We start from the raw sequence: 24995 nt of genomic DNA, 5'->3' as shown, positions 1-24995 counted from the left end.
ATGTGCATTACTTTACATTTATCCACATTAAATGTCATTTGCAATTTTGTTGCCCAATCACTTAGTTTTGTGAGATCTTTTGGAAGTTCTTCACAGTCTGCTTTGGTCTTAACTATCTTGAGCAGTTTAGTAACTATTTTGAGCTAAAGGACGAACCTGCCAAGCTAACTGCAGGTACGTCTACACTGTACATTAAGCCCGGGATCTGACTCAGGTTTGAGCCCAAGCCCCACTTCCATCCATGCACAAATGAGTCCGACTCGGGTCAGCAAACACACAGGGCCTGGGTCTTAGGACCCTACAAATGGGGGTTCAGGGTCAGATCCTGAGTTCTGTTGGGACTTGGGTCCAAGCCCTGTCATTTTGCAGTGTGGATACAGCTCAAGCCACAGACCTGAGTCAGAAGGTCTGTGTAGTATAATATGGATGTGTTAGTATAACACTGACAGACACCAATTGTCAGTGGGCAGGATCAAACCTGGGACCTCTGAAGCTTAGTCTAGGAGGCTGGCGTTTAGGTCATGCAGTAGAGGCTCAAACACTCAGCTTCAGAGGTCCGAGATTCAATGCTGCCTGCCAATAACTGGGCTTTTTTGGCCCTAGAACCAGGGGCTTATCTGGGATATCAGATGGGAAGTATCTATGCTTGCTTGGTGTGGCACTCTGGAATATTGTGTGCAATTCTGGTCTCCCATGTTTAAGAAGGACGAATTCAAACTGGAACAGGTACAGAGAAGGGCTCCTAGGATGATCCGAGGAATGGAAAACCTGTCTTATGAGAGGAGACTCGAAGAGCTTGGCTTGTTTAGCCTAACCAAAAAGAAGGCTGAGGGGAGATGTGACTGCTCTCTATAAATATATCAGAGGGATAAATACCAGGGAGGGAGAGGAATTATTTAAGCTCAGTACCAATGTGGACACAAGAACAAATGGATATTAACTGGCCATCAGGAAGTTTAGACTTGAAATTAGATGAAGGTTTCTAACCATCAGAGGAGTGAAGTTCTGGAACAGCCTTCCAAGGGGAGCAGTGGGGTCAAGAAACCTAACTGGCTTCAAGACTGAGCTGGATAAGTTTATGGAGGGGATGGTATCATGGGCTAGCCTAATTTTGGCAATTAATTGATCTTTGATTATTAGCAGGTAAATAGGCCAATGGTCTGTGATGGGATGTTAGATGGGGTGGGATCTGAGTTACTACAGAGAATTCTTTCCTGGGTGTCTGGCTGGTGAGTCTTGTCCACATGCTCAGGGTTTAGCTGATCACCATATTTGGCATCGGGAAGGAATTTTCCTCCAGGGCAGATTGGCAGAGGCCCTGGCAGTTTTTCACCTTCCTCTGCAGCATGGGACACGGGTCACTTGCTGGAGAATTCTCTGCACCTTGAAGTCTTTAATCCATAAGTTGAGGACTTCAGCAGCTCAGACATAGGTCAGGGGTTTGTTACAGGAATGGGTGGGTGAGATTCTGTGGCCTGCGTTGGGCAGGATGTCAGACTAGAAGATCAGAATGGTCCCTTCTGACCTTAAAGTCTATGAGTCTATGTCCCCCTCTAGTGGCGCCCAGCCTAGCTAGAGATGGATGAGTCTGCTACTGCCTTAGCTAAGAGCCACGTGGCTTTTAGCTCATGAAGTAGAGGCACATATACTGAGCTTCACAGATCCCATGTTCAATCCTGCTGACGACTGTGGTCTGTTGGAGTTACATGTTGGCCGTGAGACCCAGCCCAGCAGTGATAAACCCAGGCTTACAATGCAGGGGGGTTACTAGAGCACAGACTGAGGACCTCACAAGGCATATTTTGTACAAAGATTATTACCATCGCATGTAGGGTGTGACTAGAGGGCTGCTTTGGGTCATACATGCTCAGTAGGGCATCTCCAAGGGTGGAGAGCCAATTCCACTCCCAAATTTAAAAAAAAGGGGGTGCCAACCTGTTCTGCCAGTTCAGCCAGCCCCAGAGAGAGACAGCCGTATCGGAAGGGCGCTGAAGATCTCTGCCCTGAGGGCTGATGTTCGCAGGCCTGCTTTGGCTACCTGCAGCAAGCAGATAACTGCCAGGAGAAGGATCCCAGCCTATGCAAAGAACAGGGTGCTTGCTGCTTGGTCAGCTCGGGAGGGTGTGAGGACATAAATGCCAAATGAGCAGCGCATGCTTTCAATGCATAGGATTAGTGACCCGTGTACCTTTCTGTACTGAAAAAATCTGTATGTTAGATTCTGTTATTTTTCTTTGACCGCTATGTGCTGTATTGCTGTAATCAGGGGCGGCTCTAGGCACCAGCAAACCAAGCTGTTGCCTAGGACGGCCAAATCTAGGGGGCGGCAGGCTGGGCCGGTGGACCTGCCGCAGTCATGCCTGCGGGAGGTCCACCGGAGCCGCGGACGACTGGACCTGCCGCAGGCATGACTGCGGAGGGGGCGCTCGTCCCGCGGCTCAGCTGGACCTCCCGCAGGCATGACTGCGGCAGCTCAAGCGGAGTCGCCGGACCCGCGAACCGTCCGCAGCCGTGCCCGCGGGAGGTCTGCCGTTCCCGCGGCTCCGGTGGAGCTCCCGCAGTCATGCCTGCGGCAGGTCCGCTCGTCCCTGCCGCGGGAGCTCAACCGGAGCCGCGGGAAGAGGGGACCCGCCGCGGGACCGAGGAAGGGCGGCGCAGCACACCGCGCTGCCTGGGGCAGCCTATTTTCTAGAGCCGCCCCTGGCTGTAATGATAAGAGCATGTTTCGATTTATGAGGCGACTTAGTTAACCCACAGATTGTCGTCTTATCAACAGAAGAATTTTTTTGTTGAGTCTGAGCAGCTTTACTACACTGTGGTGTCTTTCCTCCAAATCGGAGCAACTCTGGGTACTGGCATCCGCACCTGTCCCAAGTTGCAGATTTGTGGTGTTCTCCACAGGTGGGAGTTCCGCTGTCGGAACAGACTGAACCTGCTCACTGTCCCTGCAATACAATGAAATTATTACGGGTACAGGTGTAATCAAAGTTTGGTGGGTTACACTCAGGCCGGGCCCTTGTCTCCGGCTCTTTAACGGAGCCCTGACTCTGCTCTCCCAGGAGCCCATCTCTGCCTGAACACAGGTTGCTCTCACAGGCCCAGCTCACTAGGTGACATCTACCCTGTCTTTCCATCCAGACTCCAAGGAAGACTGGAGAACTGAGCGGGATTATGACATCACAGGTATCAAGGAGGCTGAACAGCTGTAATGTAAGAACGGCCACAGTGGGTCAGAGCAAAGGTCCATCTAGTATCCGGTCTTCCGACAGTGGCCAATGCCATGTGTTTCAGAGGGAATGAACAGAACAGGGAATCATCAAGTCATCCATCCCCTACTGTCCATTCCCAGTTTCTGGCAAACAGAACCTAAGGACACTCAGAGCATGGTGTGGCAACCCTGCCCATCTTGGCTAATAGCCATCGATGGACCTATCTTTCATGAAATGATCTAGTTCTTTTTTGAACCTTCTTATAGTCTTGGCCTTCTCAACATCCTCTGGCAGAGAGTTCCCTGGCTTGACTGTGCATTGTGTGAAGAAATACTGCCTTTTGTTTCTTTTCGACCTTGGTCAAAATGTGTAACTTCAATCCCAATGGTATTGGAAGAGCCCAAAATAACCAATACAGGAATGTACTGACTATGACCCCTTCCTTCAAATGCACTGTGGCCTAGTGGATAGAGCACGAGCTAGAACTCAGAAGACTGGAGTGCTAGTCCTGGCTCTGGTACTGTCTTGCTGGGTGACCTTGGGCAAGTCACTGCTCTGCTCTGTGCCTCAGTTTCCCATCTCAAAAAGGGGGCTAATGCTACAGACCTCCTTTGCAAAGTGCTTTGAGATCTACTGATTGAAGATGTTAGATAAGAGGTAGGGCTCTTTACTATCTTATGATATAGGGGGCTTTTCTTAAAGCACCCACTGCTGGAGTCAAGTGATTTATTTGAGAATCTCTACTCTTTATTTTATTTTATTTGTTAGCCAATTTTAATCCCCCGTGGTTGCAAAGAGAAGCTGGAGAACGTGAATTGAGTGCACCCTAGCGGCTCAGACACCGGAAGGCAACTGAAGAGTTCCCCAGATGAATGTTTTTTGAAGATCTCATTATTTGGAAGCCAATCTCATGATTTTGGTGGGACCCAGCTCAAGGGTTTGGAATGCTTGGGCTGCCGATACCGTGAACGTTTTTGTGCCCTCGTAGCACTAGATAATCACTTCAGGGCTGCTTCTCACTTCAGGCTGGGAGATTCTGCCTCAGTCACAGGGGTTTTAGGAGTTCCCACAAGTAGGGAAAAAATGTCCCTTGCCTACGGGCTTGAGAGTCATAGAGCTCAGAAAAGACCCAGGGTTTTCCTGGGAAACCTGATGCCCTCTCTCCTGCCTTATTCTGAGCTCAGCAGCTCAGCCCCCTTGGGCGATTGCCCCAGCCTATCTCCTGATCTATATACAGCATTGACACCTCACAGGCTAGAGGGAGATTACAGGAGAGCAGCCTCATTGTGACCTAGAGACGACATCAGCGCCTGCCTGATGCCAGAGCAGCAACCTGCCCTCAGGTGTAGCCTGGGTACTTGGTGCTGCTTTGAGCGTATCTGTGATTCTTACTGCCTGAGCCCGGCAAAATGAGATCACTCCTCCTCTTTCTCAACTCTGCCTCCTGCCTAAGGATCCTGCTGCTCTTTCTTGTGTATTATGCTGTGATCAGGCTTGCCAAATCTGAGGTAAGTGAGACTCCTTGAGAGATGGAAAGGCTGGATTGATGCCAGCTGACTGCAGGAACCAAACAGAAGTAGTTTTCAATCAGCAGGCTCGGATCATCTCCACCCAAGAGTCCTCAAAGAGCTGGCTCAGGAGGTTATTGGCCCACGGACATTAATTTTTTAACCAATGTAGGATTCCTGAGGGAATTCCAGAAGGCTGGAAGTGTGCTAATGTTTTGTCAATATTCAAAAAGGTTCAGGAGGTTGACCCAGCTTCTTATAGGCCACTTAGCCTGAAATAATGGACAAACTAATATGGGATTCAATCAATAAAGAATTAAAGGACGGGAATATATTCAAAGCAGGTTAACAATGTTTCATGGAAAATGGGCCATGTCAAACATAGATGTGACAAACTTAGACTTTTGGAAGGTGTTGTTTTTCACAGATTCCAAGGCAAGATGGGCCCATTGTGATCTTCTAGTCTGACCCTCCTGTCTAGCACAAGCCAAAGAACAATCATGCCTAGTGCATACCTTGAATTAAAATGTCCAATCTTGATTTAAAAAATTGCCAGTGATGGAGAATCAGTCCACCATGACCTTGGTAAATTGTCCCACTGGTTAGTTCCTCTCACTGTTAAAAATGGATGCTTTCTGTCTAGTCTGAATGTGTCTAGTTTCAACTTCCAGCCATTGGACCATGTGAGACCTTTCTCTGCTAGATTGAAGAGCCCATTTGTCATTATTTCTTCCCCATGTAGGTGTTTATAGACTTTTCCTCAAACCACCCTTAACCTCTTTAAGCGACATTGACTGAGCTCCTAAAGTCTATCAGTATAAGGCAGATTTTCTAATCCTTTAATCATCCTTATGGCTCTTCTCTGAACCTTCTGCAATTTATCAACATCCTTCCTGAATGTTAGACACGAGAACTGGACACAGAATTGCAGCAGTGGTTGCACCAGTGCCAAATACAGAGGTAAAATAACCTCCCTCCTCCAACTTGAGATTCCCCTGTTTAGGCATCCAGGAACCGCAGGACATTTGGATTAAAAATTAGCACTATACAATATCAATGGAGCACAGGTTAAAGGGATTGAGAACAGGCTAATGGCTAACTGATAGATCACAAAAAGTAATTGTCAAAGGGCTCATCGAATGTGGGTGTTTCTAATGGGGCTTTGCAGGGATCAGTACTAGGTCTGATGTTATTCAATATTTTTCAATGACTTGGAAGTAAATACAAAATTGATGCTGATAAAAATGAGCTGATGACAGGAAGATTGGCAGAATGGCAAATAACGATGAGGACAGGGCAGTCATGCAGAGAGTTCTGGAGAGTTTGTTTGGCAAATGGGGCCCATTCAAACAACATGCATTTTCACACAGCCCAACACAGATTTATACATCTGGGAACAAGGAGGGCCTATTCAGCTTTGGATTTACCGATCTTTAGCTTTGTATCATCTGCAAATCTGGCCACTTCACTGTTTCCCCCCTTTTCTAGATCATTTATGAAGATGTTGAAGAACTCTGGTCCCAGTACAGATCCTTGGGAGACCTTGCTATTTATCTCTCTTTATAAACTCACCATTTAATCCTACCTTTGGTTTTCTATCTTTAAACCAGTTAGTGGTCCATGTGAAGTCCTTCCCTCTTATCCCATGACAACTTACTTTGCTTAAGAACCTTTGATGAGGGATCTTGTTAAAGGCTTTCTGAAAGTTCAGGTACACTCTATCCACCGGATCGCCCTTGTCCACATGCTTCTTCACCCCTGTGACATTACGCCCCATATTCTTCATAGAAATATTGTTCTAGGAATATGGCATAACTACGGTATGTTTTATGCAAGATGGGTCATGTGAGATATCCTTGGAAAGGTTCTGATTTACTGAATGGGATTATCCTATTTGGATGGATGTATCATTTCTGTATCTGAAGTTAGGAATATGGGCTCTGTATCAATTACAAAAATGCTTGCACCAGGGGAATGCCCCCAAACAGTAGGCAATCAGCCTGGATGGGCCATTAGGAAGGACAATAGGACATGGAAGATGCTAATCTTCCTCCTTCCTGAGAAGTTTCCTAGGATGCTGCTTTGACACTGCAGGGTCACGTGATCATGTCACCTCATAGAATTATAGAATCCATAGAATCTCAGGGTTGGAAGGGACCTCAGGAGTGTTGCCTGATTTGGGGAGGGTTAGTAGGGACAGTGGAATTTATCCACTTAATTTAGTTTTATTTAATAATTAATTTTCTAATTAATTAAGAATGTTAGTAATAATTAATAGATATTAATATTATGGGTATGGCTCGCCAATATGTGTGATCAGAAGATAAAAGTTCGTCTTGAATCAGGCTTCACAGAATTTAATACCAAGGAGATTGGGGTATAACAGGAATTACACTGAGACAAAGTTTAGTCAAACAAGACCTTTTATTTAAAATCAATGAAACAAGAAGTAAATGTAAAATGTTAAAAGCAGTATGAGATTACAAAGTATCACAATTCTTTAAGAGATATAATATGATATTATACAGTCCTAAATGCACTCTGCAGCAAAGAGTACTAAAGTGAATTTCACACCTCTGCTAGAGGAAGTATAGTTATAAAGAAACTGGTTGTAAATTAAACCCTTCTTAGCATAGATGCTTAGAGGTGAAGTAGAAATTAAGAATTATTTCATACTCACAAAGAATTAATACTACGACTAGCATTGACAGCTTTCGTAGGAGAAGGAGGCTTCGAAGCAGGTTGAGACGACCAGGAAACAGAGAGATGTATCGCCTCCCTAGTGGTGGATTATCACACCTTTTATAGGTAAAAATCCTTCCCTTTATGCCCAAATTTGTCTTTCCCCCATGGAAAGGTGAGGGTACCTGTTTTCATAGGCTGACCTTTGTGTACGTACTAATGACAACTATCTACGTATTTTGTGGTAGACTTGTTATATTTTGTGGGCAGAAATACCCTACTTTTACACCTAACTAGGTGAAAGGTTAGCAGATATTCAGAAAGTCCCTAGACAAGTTGCGTAGGTTTGTTTCCTAGTATCACTTTTCTGAGTAAGGGTCTTAAAGGTTGCTTTCAGCATCACAGAGGAAATAGGCCAGGATGTCTGGTTTAGAAGCTTCTAGGTATCTTGCATTTATAGCTATTGCAAATTCTATTAATCTATGCAGCCTACACACTTTTATAAAAAAGACATTTTATACAGACCAACAGATTAATCCTCAGGGCTACACGCCCCCCTTTGACGGGGTGGTTTACATAAAGAAACCCCGTCACCTAGGACTTAATATCTGTGGGGCCCTTTTTAGTTTCATACCTGGGCAAATTTTGGTATGTATCAGGAATGGGCACCATGTATATATATTCATCTTTATCCCCAGATGGTGCTCGTCTGTGCATTTGTTTAGGGGATTGTCTGGGTGTCTGTCTAGGTCTCTGCCTAGTTTTTGGCTTGGGTTTGTTGCATTTATACAGCATATAACCTAACATAAGGAAATTAATCACAATCCCAATTCCTTGGATAATTATCCATACTTCTAATCCGAAATTTTCTCTGGAAGTTATTACAGGCTCATTCCCTTCATTCATTAATTGGGTAATAACTTGTTGGGCTTCATCCATATTGTTAGTAATTTGAATGAGGTGAGTCTCTTTACGAGTCATTAAGGATTTCAGTTGCAACCCTAATGGTGGAATATAAGCCAGAAAAGTAGGTGTACTTTGAATAGTTAAATTCTGGTAATCAGGGTTAGACTGAATAATGGTAATGTTCTCAAAAATAGGAATAGGGGAAATAACTTGATTTCCTATTACCGTGGGTTGCTCTGGGGTAAAACAGAAATTTGGCTCTGTGACAGGACACTCCAAGGGACCATACTGGTACCTCTTTTGGTTGGTAACCACGCAAAATTGGTTCCTTCCAGCATAGGTCACCCTCTCCATCGGAGTCTTCCATGTGGTCAGCCTCACCAGGCATGACGATGATGAATTCTGTGCTTTCTCTCCCTGTAGTCCACACAAAACAGTGTCTGTTTCAAACACATTACACCTACAGATATACTGGGGTCCCTTTTCAGAACAACAGGCCATCTGTGGTACCTTCCAAGTCTGAGTTGGAGTGTGATAGACTACCAGGGGAGGTGCATTAACGCGTTCCCTGTAGATGTCATCTTCGAGGTGACCTATAGAATGGATAGCAGCCAATTGCCTGTACACATCTCTGTCTGGGTCAAACACCGGTAACGAGACCGTGAATGAGACATACAAAGACCGTGCCATCATACAATCTTTTGTAAGAGAACAACTGTCTCGGTTGGGGTGAGGTGTCACAGATCCTATCTCTCTCATAGCACCCACTGACAAATGCTGGCATGTATCCAAACAAGTGGATCTTTCCTTTTCCAGCTCTTGAAAACATTTAGGACAATACCAACTCATTGCCTGATTTGGTTTGAAAGGTAGCTATGATGAGCACCTCATATCGCCCTTGATCCTCATATTCAAGTTTATACAAGGTTAAACTTCCCCCTGTTATCAAATTATTACAGCTAGCTTTATTTTTCCAAGTTCCATAAGCTATACCATGTTTTAGGGAAGTTGAATTTATAAATGTCTTGCAACCACCCCCCTTTGAATTCTCATCCAAGGGCCACATCCTTTTCCAACCACTAGAGGGTAGTGCAGTTACTTTTTCCAATTGATATTCAAAAGTAACATCCTCCCCCCGAATCCCCTTAACCTGTTGAATCGGGTTGTTGATCAGTTCTGGATTAAGTATAATAGTCCGTTCCTTCTTTGTTGGTATGTTCTGTTGCTTGGGCTCAGACAACGGAGTACGATCCGGTCGTCTGGTTTCTTGGGGTTGCAATAGTTCAGTTCCAGACTTAATATTTTGGCATAGTCCTACCCTTAGAGCAACAATAAGGGTGTAATAAGTCAAAAATGTCAATGTCAATTTCATGGTTGCAAACTGCTGGGCTCCAGTTGTTGCGATTTCGTCTGATCACTTAAGTCCTGAGGAGGAAGTTGCTCCTGCGACCTGGACGATCGATACAGCTTTAACTGGTTAGCATGATAAATCTTGTCTCTATTATGCTTTCCTCCTGTTACTCTGATCTTATATACTGCTGAACTGAGTTTATCAATGATTTGGAAAGGTCCAATCCATCGATTACACAATCCATGTTCTGGTGACTTATATGACAATAACATTACTTGATCTCCTACCTCCCAAGTATTCTCTCTCTGGTTTTTGTCAAAGTAAGCCTTTGCCTTACGTCTGGATTTTCCCAATTTAGCAGCTACCTGCAAGTGAATGTGATTTAAATGTTTTTGCAGATTTTGCAGGTAGGTATCCATTTTTATTCCCTCTAATTGAGTGCCACTAGCTTGCCAAATTAAATGTTCTGGTAATCTCATTGTTCGGCCTGTCATCACTTCAAAAGGTGTTTTATCAGTAGATGCAGCCGGTGTCGCCCTCAATGCCATTAAAATTAAAGGCATGAGGGTGTCCCAGTTACGTCCATTGGCATCAACCAGTTTCCTCAACATCACTTTTATAGTCCGATTGGTTCGTTCCACCATCCCAGATGACTGTGGTCTGTATGGGATGTGTAGCCTCTGCGGGACTCCCATCAATTTAAGACAATCCCTAAAGAACTGTCCTGTAAAATGTGATCCCTGGTCTGATTCTACCTTCGCAGGGATCCCCCAGCGAGAGAAGACTTGTTCTACCAAAACCTTGGCAGTGGCTTTTGCAGTATTGGCTTTAAGAGGAAATGCCTCTATCCACTTTGAGAAAGGATCGATAATCACCAATAGATATTGGTTACCTCTTTGAGTCCTTGGCAAAGGACCTACAAAGTCAATCTGCAAAGCCATCCACGGACCTTCATACACCTGGGATCTTAGTGGCGCATTTCTTTTGGATGGAGTAGGATTAGCTTGGGCACATGCCAGACAATTTTCACAATATTGTTGCACATCCATCCTAAGAAGTGGCCACCACCCTACAGATGCAAGACGTTGGACAGTTTTGTCCACTCCCTGATGTCCTCCTGTAGGAGTGTCATGGACCATGTACATCATTTCCCTTCGTAGGTGAGCTGGAACTACCCACACAGGGAAAGGACCTCCTGTATACATGAGAACTCCATCTACGACTTGTAACTGCTGTTCATGTCGTTTGTACAAAGGGTCTATTGTTAGTGATCCCTCTTTGTCTATTTTGGAAAGCTCTAGAATTACTTTTATTATGTCCTTATCCAATTTTTGCATGTCTTTTAGATCTGGTATATTGGGTTGCACCAATTTAGTTGCAGCTATAGGACATTTAGGATTAGGGGTAATAACAGAATACTCCTGATCCTTACTTTCCCAAAATTCTCCTGATCGGGCTCCTTCACGGGCCAATTTATCAGCTTTCTCATTTTCCATAGCATAAGGGTCTAATTTCCAGTGAGCTTTTACTTTTTTTATTTTAATTGGCCGCTCTGAAACCGTAACTATTACTGTTAACCAATGGATGTATCTCATCAGTGATGCATACCTAATAGGTGTGCCATCAGAAGATGTAAAACCATTTGTTTCCCAATATGGTAGGAACTCTGTGAGAGAATTGCATACCCATGCAGAGTCTGAAAACAGACAGATATCTTGGTATGTGGTGGTGATGGAGAACTGCACACAGTACTCCAACACACAAACCACTGCAGCTAATTCTGCATATTGAGCCGAATGTGGAGTGCATGAATATGCCTTTTCCCAAGGCTCTCCTTTCCCCTCAGGGGGAATTGCATAGATTCCGAACCCAGTATAGGGTTTACCTTGATGGTAATAACTAGAACCATCAACAAAGAATTTATACCTATTAATGGGATCTGTCTCCTGGATTAAAGGTTGAAAGAGCTTTTGTTTTTCCTCCCCCCTTAGATCCAATTGATCAAAGTTGGGACACTTGTGTGGCTCTCCTGATACAATAGAGCTGTTGGTAACAAGGATGGTGTCCTAATAGGTTTGACTGCAATATCTTTTCCTTGCAGTAATAATGCCCAGTGAGCAAGGCGAGCATTTGAAACTTGCCCATCTTTTACCCTATTGGACAGTAAAAACTGAAGAGGAGTGTGCGATGAGTGTAATATGATCGGGCTGAGGCCAATTAGAAAAGAAAAGTGTTGTATGGCCCAACTGGTTGCCAATAGATACTTTTCACAATTGTCATATTTGAGTTCAATTGATGACATTAAACGTGAGGCATAGGCCACAGGTCTGATTTTCCCATGCCTTTCTTGTGAGGCCACAGCCGCCAACGCATTAACACTCACCGCTACCTCCAGATGATAGGGTATTTCAGGATTTGGTGTGATCAACACCGGAGCCTTGATAATGGCCTGTTTTAGTTGGGATACTGCCTCCGTGTGTTGCTCAGACCATTCCCACTGTACACCTTTCTTTAGAAGTTGGTACAAAGGACCTGCAATAGAAGCAAAATTAGGGATGAAATCCCTGTGGTACCCAGTTAAACCTAGGAAAGCTCTTAAAGCCGTAGGTTCCTGTGGTAAAGGCAATGTTTGGATTGCATCCACCTTCTGTTGCGCTGGGGTTCTACCCCATTTTGTCAGGGTGAGGCCCAAGAAAGAGACACAATTAGCCATTAGCTGAGCCTTGGCTGGATTGCACTTTAATCCTGCTTCTTTTAGAATTTGCAGGAGCTCGTCAAGTCTTTCTAAATGCTCCTCTTTCGTCTGTGTTGCTAAACACAGATCATCTACATATTGAAATAGAACATTTGGTTTAGAAAATGGTGACAGTATCCGTCTCATTTGTGCATGGAATAAAGCTGGAGAGTTTTTATATCCCTGGGGCAAACGTGTCCAAGAATATTGCACTCCCTGAAAACTAAATGCAAAACGGTACTGTGAAATGTGTGCCAATGGTAATGTCCAAAAGCTGTTACTGATATCTAATACAGTAAACCATACAGCCTCTGGATCAAAGGATTTGATTAGATCTGGCATTTTGGCCACTGTGGGGGCACAAGTTGGTGTGACCTGGTTTAGGCGTCTGTAATCTATTGTGAGACGCCACGAACCATCCGGTTTCTTAACAGGCCAAATAGGTGAATTTGCAGTGGAAGTACATTTTCGTAGTACTCCCTGTGTCAACAAGGATTTAATAGTTTTTTCTATGTATGGATTTGCTTGTTCTGGGTAAGGATACTGTTTTTGGGCTGAAATTTCTCCTCCTTCCACAACAATAGTGACAGCCATGCATCCACAGTCATGTTTGTGTTTAGCAAAGGCATCTGCATGTTTGTACAGTAATGCCTGTAACTCAGGTTGGTCTGCATGTTTAGCCACTATTTTGTCCAAATTATACCCTTCAGGTTCAAAGTCCTCCACTGGAGATACCATGCCACACTCAGGTATGACTACTGGAGAGTCATCCTTTTCCTGTTCTACTGAAAGACACAATAATTGGTTACACAAATCAAGAACACATCCCTGTTTGTATAAGAAATCAGTTCCCAATAAGGAATTCTTTGGGTCTGCTAACTTCATTAATGCAAAAGTATGATTCTTTCTTAGATGACCTATCTGTACTTCAAGGGGTGTAGAAAGTGTGGTAGTAACCTGATTACTTGCAAAGGTTGCAAGTGTCTTGGTACATCCTGATGATAGAGGAGAGGATCTAGGATCCTCGACATGGAGAATACTGATTGCTGCTCCAGTATCTATAATGAGATTCCTGTCTAGTCCCTCTATCACTGCAGATATTGTGGGTCTTCCACTTGTATCTCTGCCTAACGGGGTTATGACTACACTCGGGGTTGTTTGTAGTCATGCAGCATATGCTGTCAGATAATCAAGGGGTTCCTCCTCTATCTCCTCAGAGGCAGCCAATTCTGGAGGAGTGGCTGTCCACTGGGAAAAGGGGATGGATCGACGGAGGCCACTGGACGGTTCAAGGTTGCTGAGCCTTGGCCTTCCATCATCATCAGCTCATTCACACGGGCATGAAGTTCTCGGATAGCCCGTCGTTGAGCCTCAAGCGTCTGTTGCACTGTTTTAAACATTTTCACAACTGAGTCCTCAGTTTTGTGCAAAGGCGGTGATTTGGGTCTCTGCAGACGTGAACTGTTCTGTGCAGCATCTGAAAAGAAAGGAACACGATCCGGGCTCCTGCATAGGATCCAAACGCATAACCCTGTCGAGGGGCCTGGCCACTCGAAGGTCCAGGGTTATTACGTGGGTTAGGGTCATTTTGCCAACGTTGATACTTAGGGAATTTAGGAACTCCTCGTCCTAATCCTGGCTGAGGTTGAGGTCCCTCAATCCTCACCGTAGGATTAGTTTGTGGTTCCTGAAGTACTGCAACCGGGGCTCCACGCCGACCTAATTTAGAGCCTCCCTGTGCATGTGCTTTAGCCAATAAGGCTAATGTTCTTTTTAAAGAAATATCATCAGTGATATGCATATTAACCATTTCTCTTAACTGAGGAAGAGAATTATTAACTAACAGACTGATATATGGCAGTTCATCTGTTTCCTCTTTGATATGACTCCATAAGCTGCACTCAACCGCAAATGAAACTGATGTGGAGTTTCATTAGGTTTCTGCTTTAAGTTAGACAGAATTGCTACTCCAGCTTGCCCTGGGTGCTGATTATGTTCCAATAGGGCTACTGTCTCTTGAAAACTTTTCTCTCCTACCCTAAACTTAAGTGGCAAAGTACTCCACAATGCTCGATTCACTGTGAGCTGTAAGATTTTAACCCAATCTTCCCTTGGTAAGCCAAACACTTTTGCTGTCTCCTGCACACGTTGTGCATGCATAGCAACTGAAGAATCCTCCATCATTCCTACTTGCTTAGCTACCAGGTCTAAGGTTTTAATATCTGTAACAACTGCTACAGGACAATCAGAATTGGAACCTGCAGTTCCTTCTTCTGGATCTGAATCTGAGCTTTCATCTGAGCTTTCATCTGAGCTTAAATCTACAATTTCTATTCCTTGCCTCCTTCTACCTGGATTCACATTTTCCTCATCTGAACCATCAAAACTTTCCACTGGAGATAATCCTGGGTATCTAGGATAATTTTCCATGAAATGTCTATGGGTTACATTCAAAGTGTCTCCACACTGACGCAGGACATCCCTTAGTCCACTAAAGTCTGGCGTGGTAGGGCGTTCTACCGATATACTAGGTGATACCAGCATATACCACGGGGGTGTAGAGGACCCACGAAATTCCTGGGGTCTAGGCAATGTTGATTGCCCGAATGCCAATAAATGTCCACCCAAAGGGACTGGATTTTCTACTCTATATGGTGCTAATGTAACATTGGGTGGAGGAGCAGGAATTCTATTCCCTGCTTGTTGTTGTAGCTCTCTTTGTAACTTAGAGATCACTATATCACATGCATTAGCTACCTGTGTTACCTGTGATACAGCCTCTTCTAACCCTTGAACAATGACCGATTGTAAAGGTATCGCTTCTTCACTCACAGAAGCTGTCTCTACAGAAGTAGAGATCTTTTCCTCTTTCTCTGCTTCTCTGTTTGTGTCACTAACTGCTTCACTGACTGTGACACTTGTCTCCGCCTCCTGAACTGTCACTTCAGAACTTCCGTCTCTTATTGGCAGACTGTCAGTTTTCTCTGCACTGCCAATTTCCTCTTCTGACTCTACAGATTCAAGATTCGCTTCTGAAGGTACTGTGTCTGCTTCAGCTAATTCTCTTGTTTTACTTCTAGTCACTGGTCCAATATGATTTTCTACCTCTGTCGGGTCCACCATACCAATAGGAATGGGAATCAATTCTTCAACTTCCTCTGCTCTATCTTCTCCCTTTTCTAGTTCTTTAATCTTTTCCAACAGCCGACCACGGTCCACTCTATAGGCTACCAGCATCTGCTGAACTTCCCTGAGTAACTCCATCTTTTTATCCAATTTCTTTCCCAATGAACTACAAGCTACAAGCAAGCATTCAACAGCTATTCCCTTCACCACCTTAGCTCTTTTCTTTTTCTGCTCTGTTTCATCCTCAAATACATTACTCACAAAACCCCATGGGTTTCTCTGCTCAGAAATCATTCCACTATTTCTCAGCTGCTCCAAACCTCCACCATGTTCCTGAATATATTTCCTAGCAAAGTTTTCCAAAGCTAAACTGCTAGAAATTCCAACACACTCCACTCCTGTTATATCTTCATTTTTCATACTCTTAATATGAAATAGAGAATTCATCTCTTTCTTCTTCTAGTATATTCACTAGAATCTAGTATTGTCTAGTATATTCACTAGAATCAATCTTCTGTTGATTTACTCTGATATAGAAGGCGTCCCTTCACAGAAACAACAGGATAATACCCCTTGTACACCGGTTTAAACACTGTATCATAAAAGTCCCAAGTAAATAGAGGGAGTGGGGATACTCTCTTCTCTCTTCTCTCGATGGCTTATAGCAGATCGAGAGGTCTTTCCCCTCTGTCGGGACCTGCCAAATATCGGGGAATACTGAGGCAGACGGATCAGAGGTGCAGTCCGGAAGAGTTAATGGGACTAAGATAAGGTATCTTTGAACTATTCAAGTTCTGACTGATTGCGGCCTTTCTGGCGGCTATGAATACCTTGCTTTATTAACTCCCCGCCACCACTAGTGTGGGTCATCGGATCCAATGCTACTGCGAATTATTTTATTTGGTACCATTCATTAACTTCTTCAACATATAAAAACCCCTTTCTGTGCGCGCTTATCACTTTAAAACAATATTACTTTAATATTCAGTTATCAATACAATTAACCTTTAGGCAAAAGTGAAAGTAAAGACCTTAAGATTGCTTAACCACAATACAAAACGGAAATACTGGGCGTGCTGCCAGCAGCAATAACCACAGTTGATTCTGACTTTGGTTTAAAAGATTTCAGAGTTTTACTGAAATTAACTATTTACTTACGGTTCAAAGAAAAAGTCTCTAAAGGGTCCAGAAATTCCTGTCACACACTCCTTAAATCTCCTCCTGGCTGGCTCGCCAGTCTGTTGCCTGATTTGGGGAGGGTTAGTAGGGACAGTGGAATTTATCCACTTAATTTAGTTTTATTTAATAATTAATTTTCTAATTAATTAAGAATGTTAGTAATAATTAATAGATATTAATAATATGGGTATGGCTCGCCAATATGTGTGATCAGAAGATAAAAGTTCGTCTTGAATCAGGCTTCACAGAATTTAATACCAAGGAGATTGGGGTATAACAGGAATTACACTGAGACAAAGTTTAGTCAAACAAGACCTTTTATTTAAAATCAATGAAACAAGAAGTAAATGTAAAATGTTAAAAGCAGTATGAGATTACAAAGTATCACAATTCTTTAAGAGATATAATATGATATTATACAGTCCTAAATGCACTCTGCAGCAAAGAGTACTAAAGTGAATTTCACACCTCTGCTAGAGGAAGTATAGTTATAAAGAAACTGGTTGTAAATTAAACCCTTCTTAGCATAGATGCTTAGAGGTGAAGTAGAAATTAAGAATTATTTAATACTCACAAAGAATTAATACTACGACTAGCATTGACAGCTTTCGTAGGAGAAGGAGGCTTCGAAGCAGGTTGAGACGACCAGGAAACAGAGAGATGTATCGCCTCCCCTAGTGGTGGATTATCACACCTTTTATAGGTAAAAATCCTTCCCTTTATGCCCAAATTTGTCTTTCCCCCATGGAAAGGTGAGGGTACCTGTTTTCATAGGCTGACCTTTGTGTACGTACTAATGACAACTATCTACGTATTTTGTGGTAGACTTGTTATATTTTGTGGGCAGAAATACCCTACTTTTACACCTAACTAGGTGAAAGGTTAGCAGATATTCAGAAAGTCCCTAGACAATTTGCGTAGGTTTGTTTCCTAGTATCACTTTTCTGAGTAAGGGTCTTAAAGGTTGCTTTCAGCATCACAGAGGAAATAGGCCAGGATGTCTGGTTTAGAAGCTTCTAGGTATCTTGCATTTATAGCTATTGCAAATTCTATTAATCTATGCAGCCTACACACTTTTATAAAAAAGACATTTTATACAGACCAACAGATTAATCCTCAGGGCTACAGGAGGTATCTAGTCCAAGCCCCTGCTCAAAGCAGGACCAATCCCAACTAAATCAACCCAGCCAGGGCTTTGTCAAGCCTGCCCTTAAAAACCTCTAAGGAAGGAGATTCCACCACCTCCCTAGGGAACCCATTCCAGTGCTTCACCACCCTCCGAGTGAAAAAGTTGCTCCTAATATCCAACCTAAACCTTCCCCACTGCAACTTGAGACCATTACTCCTTCTTCTGTCATCTGCTACCACTCAGAACAGTCTAGATCCATCCTCTTGGGAACCCCCTTTCAGGTAGTTGAAAGCAGCTATCAAATCCCCCCTCATTCTTCTCTTCTGCAGACTAAACAATCCCAGTTCCCTCAGATGGACATCATTTTGGACTGGTGGTATTTTTCCACTAGGAGGGAGTGGGGGGGTCAAACTGGGAGACAAAGGATTCCTGTCATAGCCAAATCCTATTGAAGGCTTGGAAGTGAGTTAATCTAGGTTCTTCTCCACCACCTCCCTGCCCCAAAAGGAAGCCTGCTGAAAACATCTGGAGAACTAAAGGAACTAAACTGTGGGGGAGGAGGGAAGGGGCCGAGCCCAGGCGAGAAAGATCTAGCCTGTGAAAGGAATACCTGGCTAGTTAAGCTGCAAGCAGTGCAGTTTACCTTCAAGAAACTTTGCAGCTCTCAGGCAAGTGGACTGAGCTCATGCCAAACTGTTGTTGTTGTGTTTTGGTGTAAAACAGCTGCCGTTTGAGGATGCTCTAGGGGTTATATCAGCACTTGCTTGGGAGGATTTGCATGATCCATTCATGGCTTCACCACTCAGGAGTAACATCGCTATCCCAAATGGCTGCAGAGAAAACCCCAATATCATGCACTCCCTGAATATGTATCTAGGAAACACTGTTGTCCAGATGTCGGATTTCTCCCCCAGGGTCTGAATTCCGTGCATGGTATCTGGGGTTAGTTGCATACTCTGCAATCCTAAAACCTGCAGAGTTTGATCATCTCTGCAGGAGAGAGAACTTTGCAGGCTCTCTCCTTCAATGCTTATAAACTCTGCAGGCTCCTGGTACCAGCAATCCCTGTTTCTCCAACCCCTGGAGTGTTGCAGTGACCCCTGTTATGGGTTGTGCTTTGTGCCCTATATTGGCTGCATCATAGGAAAGCACAATGCCTACCCATGATGCCTCAGAGTGCAATACTCTGCCAGAAGGAAAAAATTCCCTCTGGCCCCACATGGCAATCACCTCTGGCTCATTGTTCGCCCAGGTTTATTGAGGAGTTCTCTTCTAACCTTGCTGCTTTCTCTGTGTGTGGCAGGCTTCTCCGAGGAAGAGGAGGCCCATAAAGACAAAAAAGAAAGTGAAAGGTAAGCAGCCCCTCACCCCACAGCTGCGGTGGCAGACTCAGGCCCCATGCAAAGCAGAGAAATAGGGTCTATTCCCCCACCTGCCTCCCCTCTTCCTGCGAAGGCACAGTCGTGCCCAGAGCCGTCTTGGTGGCACTGGCTGGGGCTCCATTCACAGGCTGCCTCTGAAATCTGGGGCAGAGGGTGCCCAAGCAGCTCAATGTCTCCTTTATGTCTCACTTCTGGCAGCTTTTGGACGCTGTGCGGAAGAGCTGGAGGAGGCTGGTGCATCCCCAGTGACGTGGTAAGCAATGCCCCCCTCCATAAATCTGCAGTGGGTCAGTCCCCTCCTTTAGCCTCATGCAATTCATCCCCAGCCAGGGGCAGTAGCCCGAGTAATCCCTCCCCTGCCCCGACCTATGTACCACGCAGGCAACTCTTCTCCTTTAGACTCCTGCAATTCATTCCCACCCTGCAGAAGTTGCCATCTCTAATCCACCCCCACGCCTTGTACAGTGGGTCATTCCCTTCTTCCAGCATCATACGGCTCCTTTAACCTGGGGCAGTGGGGGGGAGGGGTAGATTGTGTCAACTGGACTGGACCATCCTCTCCTGCCAAGAGCGGGAGAAAATGTTTTCTGGGAGCAGCCCCATGCACCCCGGGGAGGTGAGGTGGAGAGATCAGGAGGAAGGCTGGTCTTTCTGGTACGGTGAGTAGGGGATCCAGGAGCACTTGGGTAATGGCCCCTCCTCCAGTCCCCCAGCATAGGTTCCACGGAGGATTTGAATCCTGGAGCTAAAGAAGTAGCTGCATAGTTGGTAGCTAGAGTAGGCTGTTATCCTACATGCTGATTAGCTTCTGTGGAAGGGACATGACACACATGCAGCCAGCAGGATAGACACTCACCTCCTCAGCACTAGACAGGGATCACCTAACAATCCAGCTAACCCCAACCCAGAACATCCAAGGCCCGGGTATTGCAGGGAAGGAGGCTGCCTCAGTGGAGAAGGGGACAGGGAGCCTTTCGGTGCCGCACCTCTGGGTAAAAGAGGGCCTGCGGGCAGGGCCTGCACTCAGCTATCTGCTCTTTCTGTTCCACAGCTGCCCTGTGCCCCTGGAGAAGCTCCCCTTGGCTCAGCGCCTCAGGCTGGTTGAGAGGAGGCTACAGTACGTGGGCAGACATCTGGATGCAGTTCTGATACCGTAAGGCAACTGAGCGGGGGGCACCAGACTGGGGGCTGGGTGGGAGGGGATAATGAAAATAGAGAGGAGGGAGCAGGGAAAACCAGACACTCCAGGATCCTAAAATAACAGCTGAGATACCAGTGAAAGTGAGGTGAGGGATTATCAGAAATTAAATGCAGAGACTACAAGTTGGGTTTGTGAGTAGGATCAAATCCTTCTGTACGGCAATATCTGCCAGCAGGCGACTGTCTAGAACCTGCCCGTGCTGTGTTTGAAAGAAAACGCAATCCAATGACACGCTGTGAGGGGGTGTCCAACCCACATAGGACTGGAAGGGGCTCAGGTGGCCAGGCAGGCCCATGAACTCCACAGGGTGCACCTGGAGGAAGAGCCAGGGAGCAGGGAATTGATTGCAAGCAGGCTCAGCTGGGCAGGAATAGGCAGGGCCTATAAAGCCAGGAAGCCGGCAAGAGACAGGGGCTGCGGCTGGGAAAGGGCAGCCCCTCCCTGGGAAGAGGGGGGAGTGTTTGGAGCTGGTGCACCCAGAGCAAGGAGGGGAACCAGGAGTAGTGGGAAGCAGTCCAGGCTGGGAGAGGAAAGCCCAGAACTGCTGGGTTAACGGTCCCTGGCCTGGAGCCCGGTGTGAAGTGTGGGCCCAGGTTTCCCTACCAGCCACCGAGGGCACGGCCCAGACTGGCGGGGCAGTGAACAGGAGGACTGTCTGGGTCACTGTCGGAGTGACAGGCAATTGCAGGACTGTACCCTGGAAGAGGGGGAAACGCTGAGTGGCCTAGCGAAGAAGGGGACACTGCAGTTCCCGGAATGACAGAGAGATGATGTGACCACATGTGACAATTGGAAGGGGCATTGACCTCGAGAGCTAATCCCCAGAGTAGGCTCCAGACAAGCAGTGAGTGGGGCACCCTGTGATACACCCCAAACATGAGTCATCAGCTGGGTTCAAACCCAGGACTTTCAGGACCATAGCACAGTCTTCCACCACCAGAGAAACTCCATTAACTGGGAGCAATAGTAGGTTGTTAGCCTCTAGTGTATCAGCCATTAGAAGAGGACAGTTTTCCAGTGGGTTAGAATGTAAGAACATAAGAACAGTCAGACTGGGTCAGACCAAAGGTTCATCTGGCCCAGTATCCTGTCTTCCAAAACGGGCCAATGCCAGTGCAGCAGAGGGAATGACCAGAAGAGGGAATCATCAAATGATCCATCCCCTGTCACCCATTCCCAGCTTCAGACAAACAGAGACTAGGGACACCATCCCTGCCCAGCCTAGCTAATAGCCATTGATGAATTTATCTAGTTCCTTTTATAGTTTATAATCTTGGCCTTCACAACATCCTCTGGCGAGGGTTACACACACATGCTCACGTCTTCCTCACCCAAAGCAATTGTTGTTAGCTAATCTTTCTGTTAAAATAGCACTAGGTCCCCAATCATGCTCAAGGCCCCATTGTGCTAGGTGCTGCACATGTGCATGTGACGAAGGGGTTATCGTTCTAGATAAAATGAGTGCCGGCTCCCCCTCTCAGTCCTTCGTTACCCAGCTGATGTCCTTGTGTCAGGCTGTGGTGTGCAATGCATGCCTAGGCACTGCCCCATTGCACTACTGTTGGAAGGCTGTGCCCAAGCCCTGCCTTTGCTCAGCAGGGCCATGTCCCATCTGTCCCTGTCTGCTCTCTCCCACAGGCCGAGTGTGGCGACAGCCGCGAAGAGCCAGTTCTCCTATTCCGCTATGGAATCCACCACTTCTGCCCTCTGGAGTCCCAGCTCCTTTTCCCTGAGAGAAGCCGCCAGCATTCAGTCGGAGCCCCTCTGCCACACAGGGGAGATCATGCCCTTCGCGAGCTGGGAAGGATCCACTCATCCCATCCAAGCCCAGCCTCTCCCCAGGCATCCTGCCCACAGCAGACAAGACCGGGGAGAGCAGACCACGGGTCTGGACCAGACTTCAGTCCATAGCTCAGACTTCAACATCCGGCAGAAGCATCTGCAGAGGCGACTTGGGGCTCCACAAACCCCCATCCCGGGGAAGCCATTCCTGGGTGAGGGGGACACCAAGCAGCAATTGGAAGTAGACCCAGATCCGCCCAAATGTGGATTTCCAGCAAAGGTCCCGGAGCCCTTCAGATCCAACACCAGCCCTCAGCGTGCACAGGAGATCCAGGAGCCATGTGTCTGCCCCTGGGGACCCCTGCCCCAAAAGGCCCACAGGATCATGGCATCCCCTGATGCCATCCTGGCCAGGCTTGTGCCCACAGCGGTGGTCAAGCTGCAGGATCACGTGGCTCAGAAATGCTGGCAGATCCAAACGAAGGCCTTTCCTAAGATGGTGTGAGAGTCGCACAGAGATGCTCCCCTCCGGAGAGACTGCCCTGCCTGGGCCACTCCACCCCCCTAGGGAGCCAGGCAAGCACAGGACAGCGGCATTCCCAACGATGGGACAACAGCCTGCTCACCCCATCGAACTCCACATAAGGCATCAGCATCCGGTCATGCAGAGGGGGATGCTCACCCTGGACCCAGAGCCCCTGGCAAAGCTGCCTCACGCCGTGCCAGCCAGGGGAGCCCGTGTGGAGTTCAGTGAGATGGAGACCGATTTCCTGCAGACGGGGAGGCAAAGCACAAGCTCCTCTTCTTCCACATGTCCTCCAACGCCAGTGGAAGATACCACCATGGAGACGGGCAGGAATGATGGCGCGGCAGGAAAGCAGACTAACCCACAGCGCTGCACTCTGCCAGCAGGGGTGGGTCTGACATCGCCACCTCCAGGAACCACAGTAGCAGAGAAGACACTCGCAGCGACACTCCAAATGTATAGGAGCGAGTTGAGAAAGCCCCTTACCAGTGTGAGCGGCACCAAAGGGACTGAAGAGAAGCTGGAGCTGCACATGGAGAGGAAGGTTCTCTTGGGAGAAGGCTCCTGCCTGCGGCCAGGGGCACAAGCAGGTGAGAGCAGGGCAGATCTTCCCAGGATCCAATGGCACCAGGTTGCCCCAGAGGCACCAGGCTCTGAGCAGCTAACAAGATCCACCCTTGACTCTCTCCTTGCTGGGCAGGCTGCACACGACCTGCAGATCAAGCAGCTGACGGAAATGTTGAGCAGCTCCCGCCCCTTGGCGGGCCAGGTCTCAGTTTGCCAGCAGTGCCGCAAGGCATATCCAGGAAAGAGGAAGGGTGAGAAAACTCCAAAGGAGACATCTGCTGAGCTGCATGGTGTTCGAGACATCATGCATTCACATGGGTTCAATGGAACTGTGAATTCAAAGCTCTCCAGGGACCAGCCACCAATCAGAGTCTGCGAGAAGTGTGGTAAGCATCGACAAAAGAGACCAGCTGGCTCTGCAGGTGCTGACTTGCCGGGAAGATCCCATGGAATTCCACAGCGATGGACTCCAGGAGACTCCTCAGCATCATCCAACCGCAATAAGATGCCAGTGCTGTGGCTCCTTCCAGCAGACAAGAGCAAGACGCAGGATGGAATGGGGAAATGGGCTCCCCGCAAGCAACCAAAGATGGTGTCCGTTGCAACGAGTACAACAGGGCTTTCGCAAGCTGGGGAGAAAGCAAGTGGGAGTCCTGACGGTTCTCCCTCAAAGTCAGCAAAGGCCTACAGAGCTAGGACACCATCCCCTTCAATGAGCAAAGTTCTCCAAAAGATGTTAATGTGCCTGAAGCAAACCTTCAGCAAGCTGCAACACAAAGTGAAGTCCCGAATGTCCAAGGACCCTCGTTCCAGAACACCTGACACTAAATTTACAAAGCCACCCTGTGATGGGCCTGGTGCCCCAGCGTCCCCTTGTGGCAGGGGCGGGCTGGGGGCCTAGCGCTGCACCACTCGCTTGTCCTTTGGTCTGCCCCTGGTAGCCGGCGTATTACGGCCTAGCGGCCGGAGTCCACAAGCACCCCCTGCGGGGCGGGGTAGCGCGGTCTAGCGGCCGGAGTCCATAAACACCCCCAGCGGGGTGGGGTAGCGCGGCCTAGCGGCCGGAGTCCACAAGCGCCCTCTTCGGGCGGGGTAGCGCGGCCTAGCGGCCGGAGTCCACAAGCGCCCTCTTCGGGGCGGGTTAGCGCGGCCTAGCGGCCGGAGTCCATACACGCCCCCTCGGGGCGGGGTAGCGCGGCCTAGCGGCCGGAGTCCATAAATACCCCCTATGGGGCGGGTTAGCGCGGCCTAGCGGCCGGAGTCCACAAGCGCCCTCTTCGGGGCGGGTTAGCGCGGCCTAGCGGCCGGAGTCCATACACGCCCCCTCGGGGCGGGGTAGCGCGGCCTAGCGGCCGGAGTCCATAAATACCCCCTATGGGGTGGGGTAGCGCGGCCTAGCGGCCGGAGTCCATAAACACCCCTTCGGGGTGGGGTAGCGCGGCCGAACGGCCGGAGTCCTAGCGCCTTCGGGCGGGGTAGCGCCTAGCGGCCGAGTCCACACGCCCCTCGGGCGGGGTGCGCCCAGCGGCCGGAGTCCATAAATACCCCCTATGGGGTGGGGTAGCGCGGCCTAGCGGCCGGAGTCCATAAACACCCCTTCGGGGTGGGGTAGCGCGAGGTGGGGTAGGGGGACTCGGGCCCTCCCTCTCCACCGAGCCCCGACCCAGGGCCCTGTTTGTGGCAAGTTCTCCCTGCCGCCCGCTCGGCGGGGAT

General features: G+C 47.3%; 1 protein-coding gene across 1 annotated transcript; it reads left to right on the top strand.

Moving 5' to 3' along the window:
* Positions 1-15187: 15187 nt before the first annotated feature.
* Positions 15188-24121, top strand: LOC120397340. The gene is made up of 4 exons (XM_039523033.1): positions 15188-15203; positions 19405-19459; positions 20258-20359; positions 22046-24121. Exons 1-4 carry the CDS (start codon positions 15188-15190, stop codon positions 22692-22694), a joined length of 822 nt encoding a protein of 273 aa, XP_039378967.1. The 3' UTR covers positions 22695-24121.
* Positions 24122-24995: the final 874 nt, after the last annotated feature.

This window comes from Mauremys reevesii, linkage group 2 (genome assembly GCF_016161935.1).
Source record: "Mauremys reevesii isolate NIE-2019 linkage group 2, ASM1616193v1, whole genome shotgun sequence".
Lineage (NCBI taxonomy): Eukaryota > Metazoa > Chordata > Testudines > Geoemydidae > Mauremys > Mauremys reevesii.
Note: the sequence above shows the minus strand (reverse complement) of the source record. Positions and strands in the feature narration are given on the sequence as shown.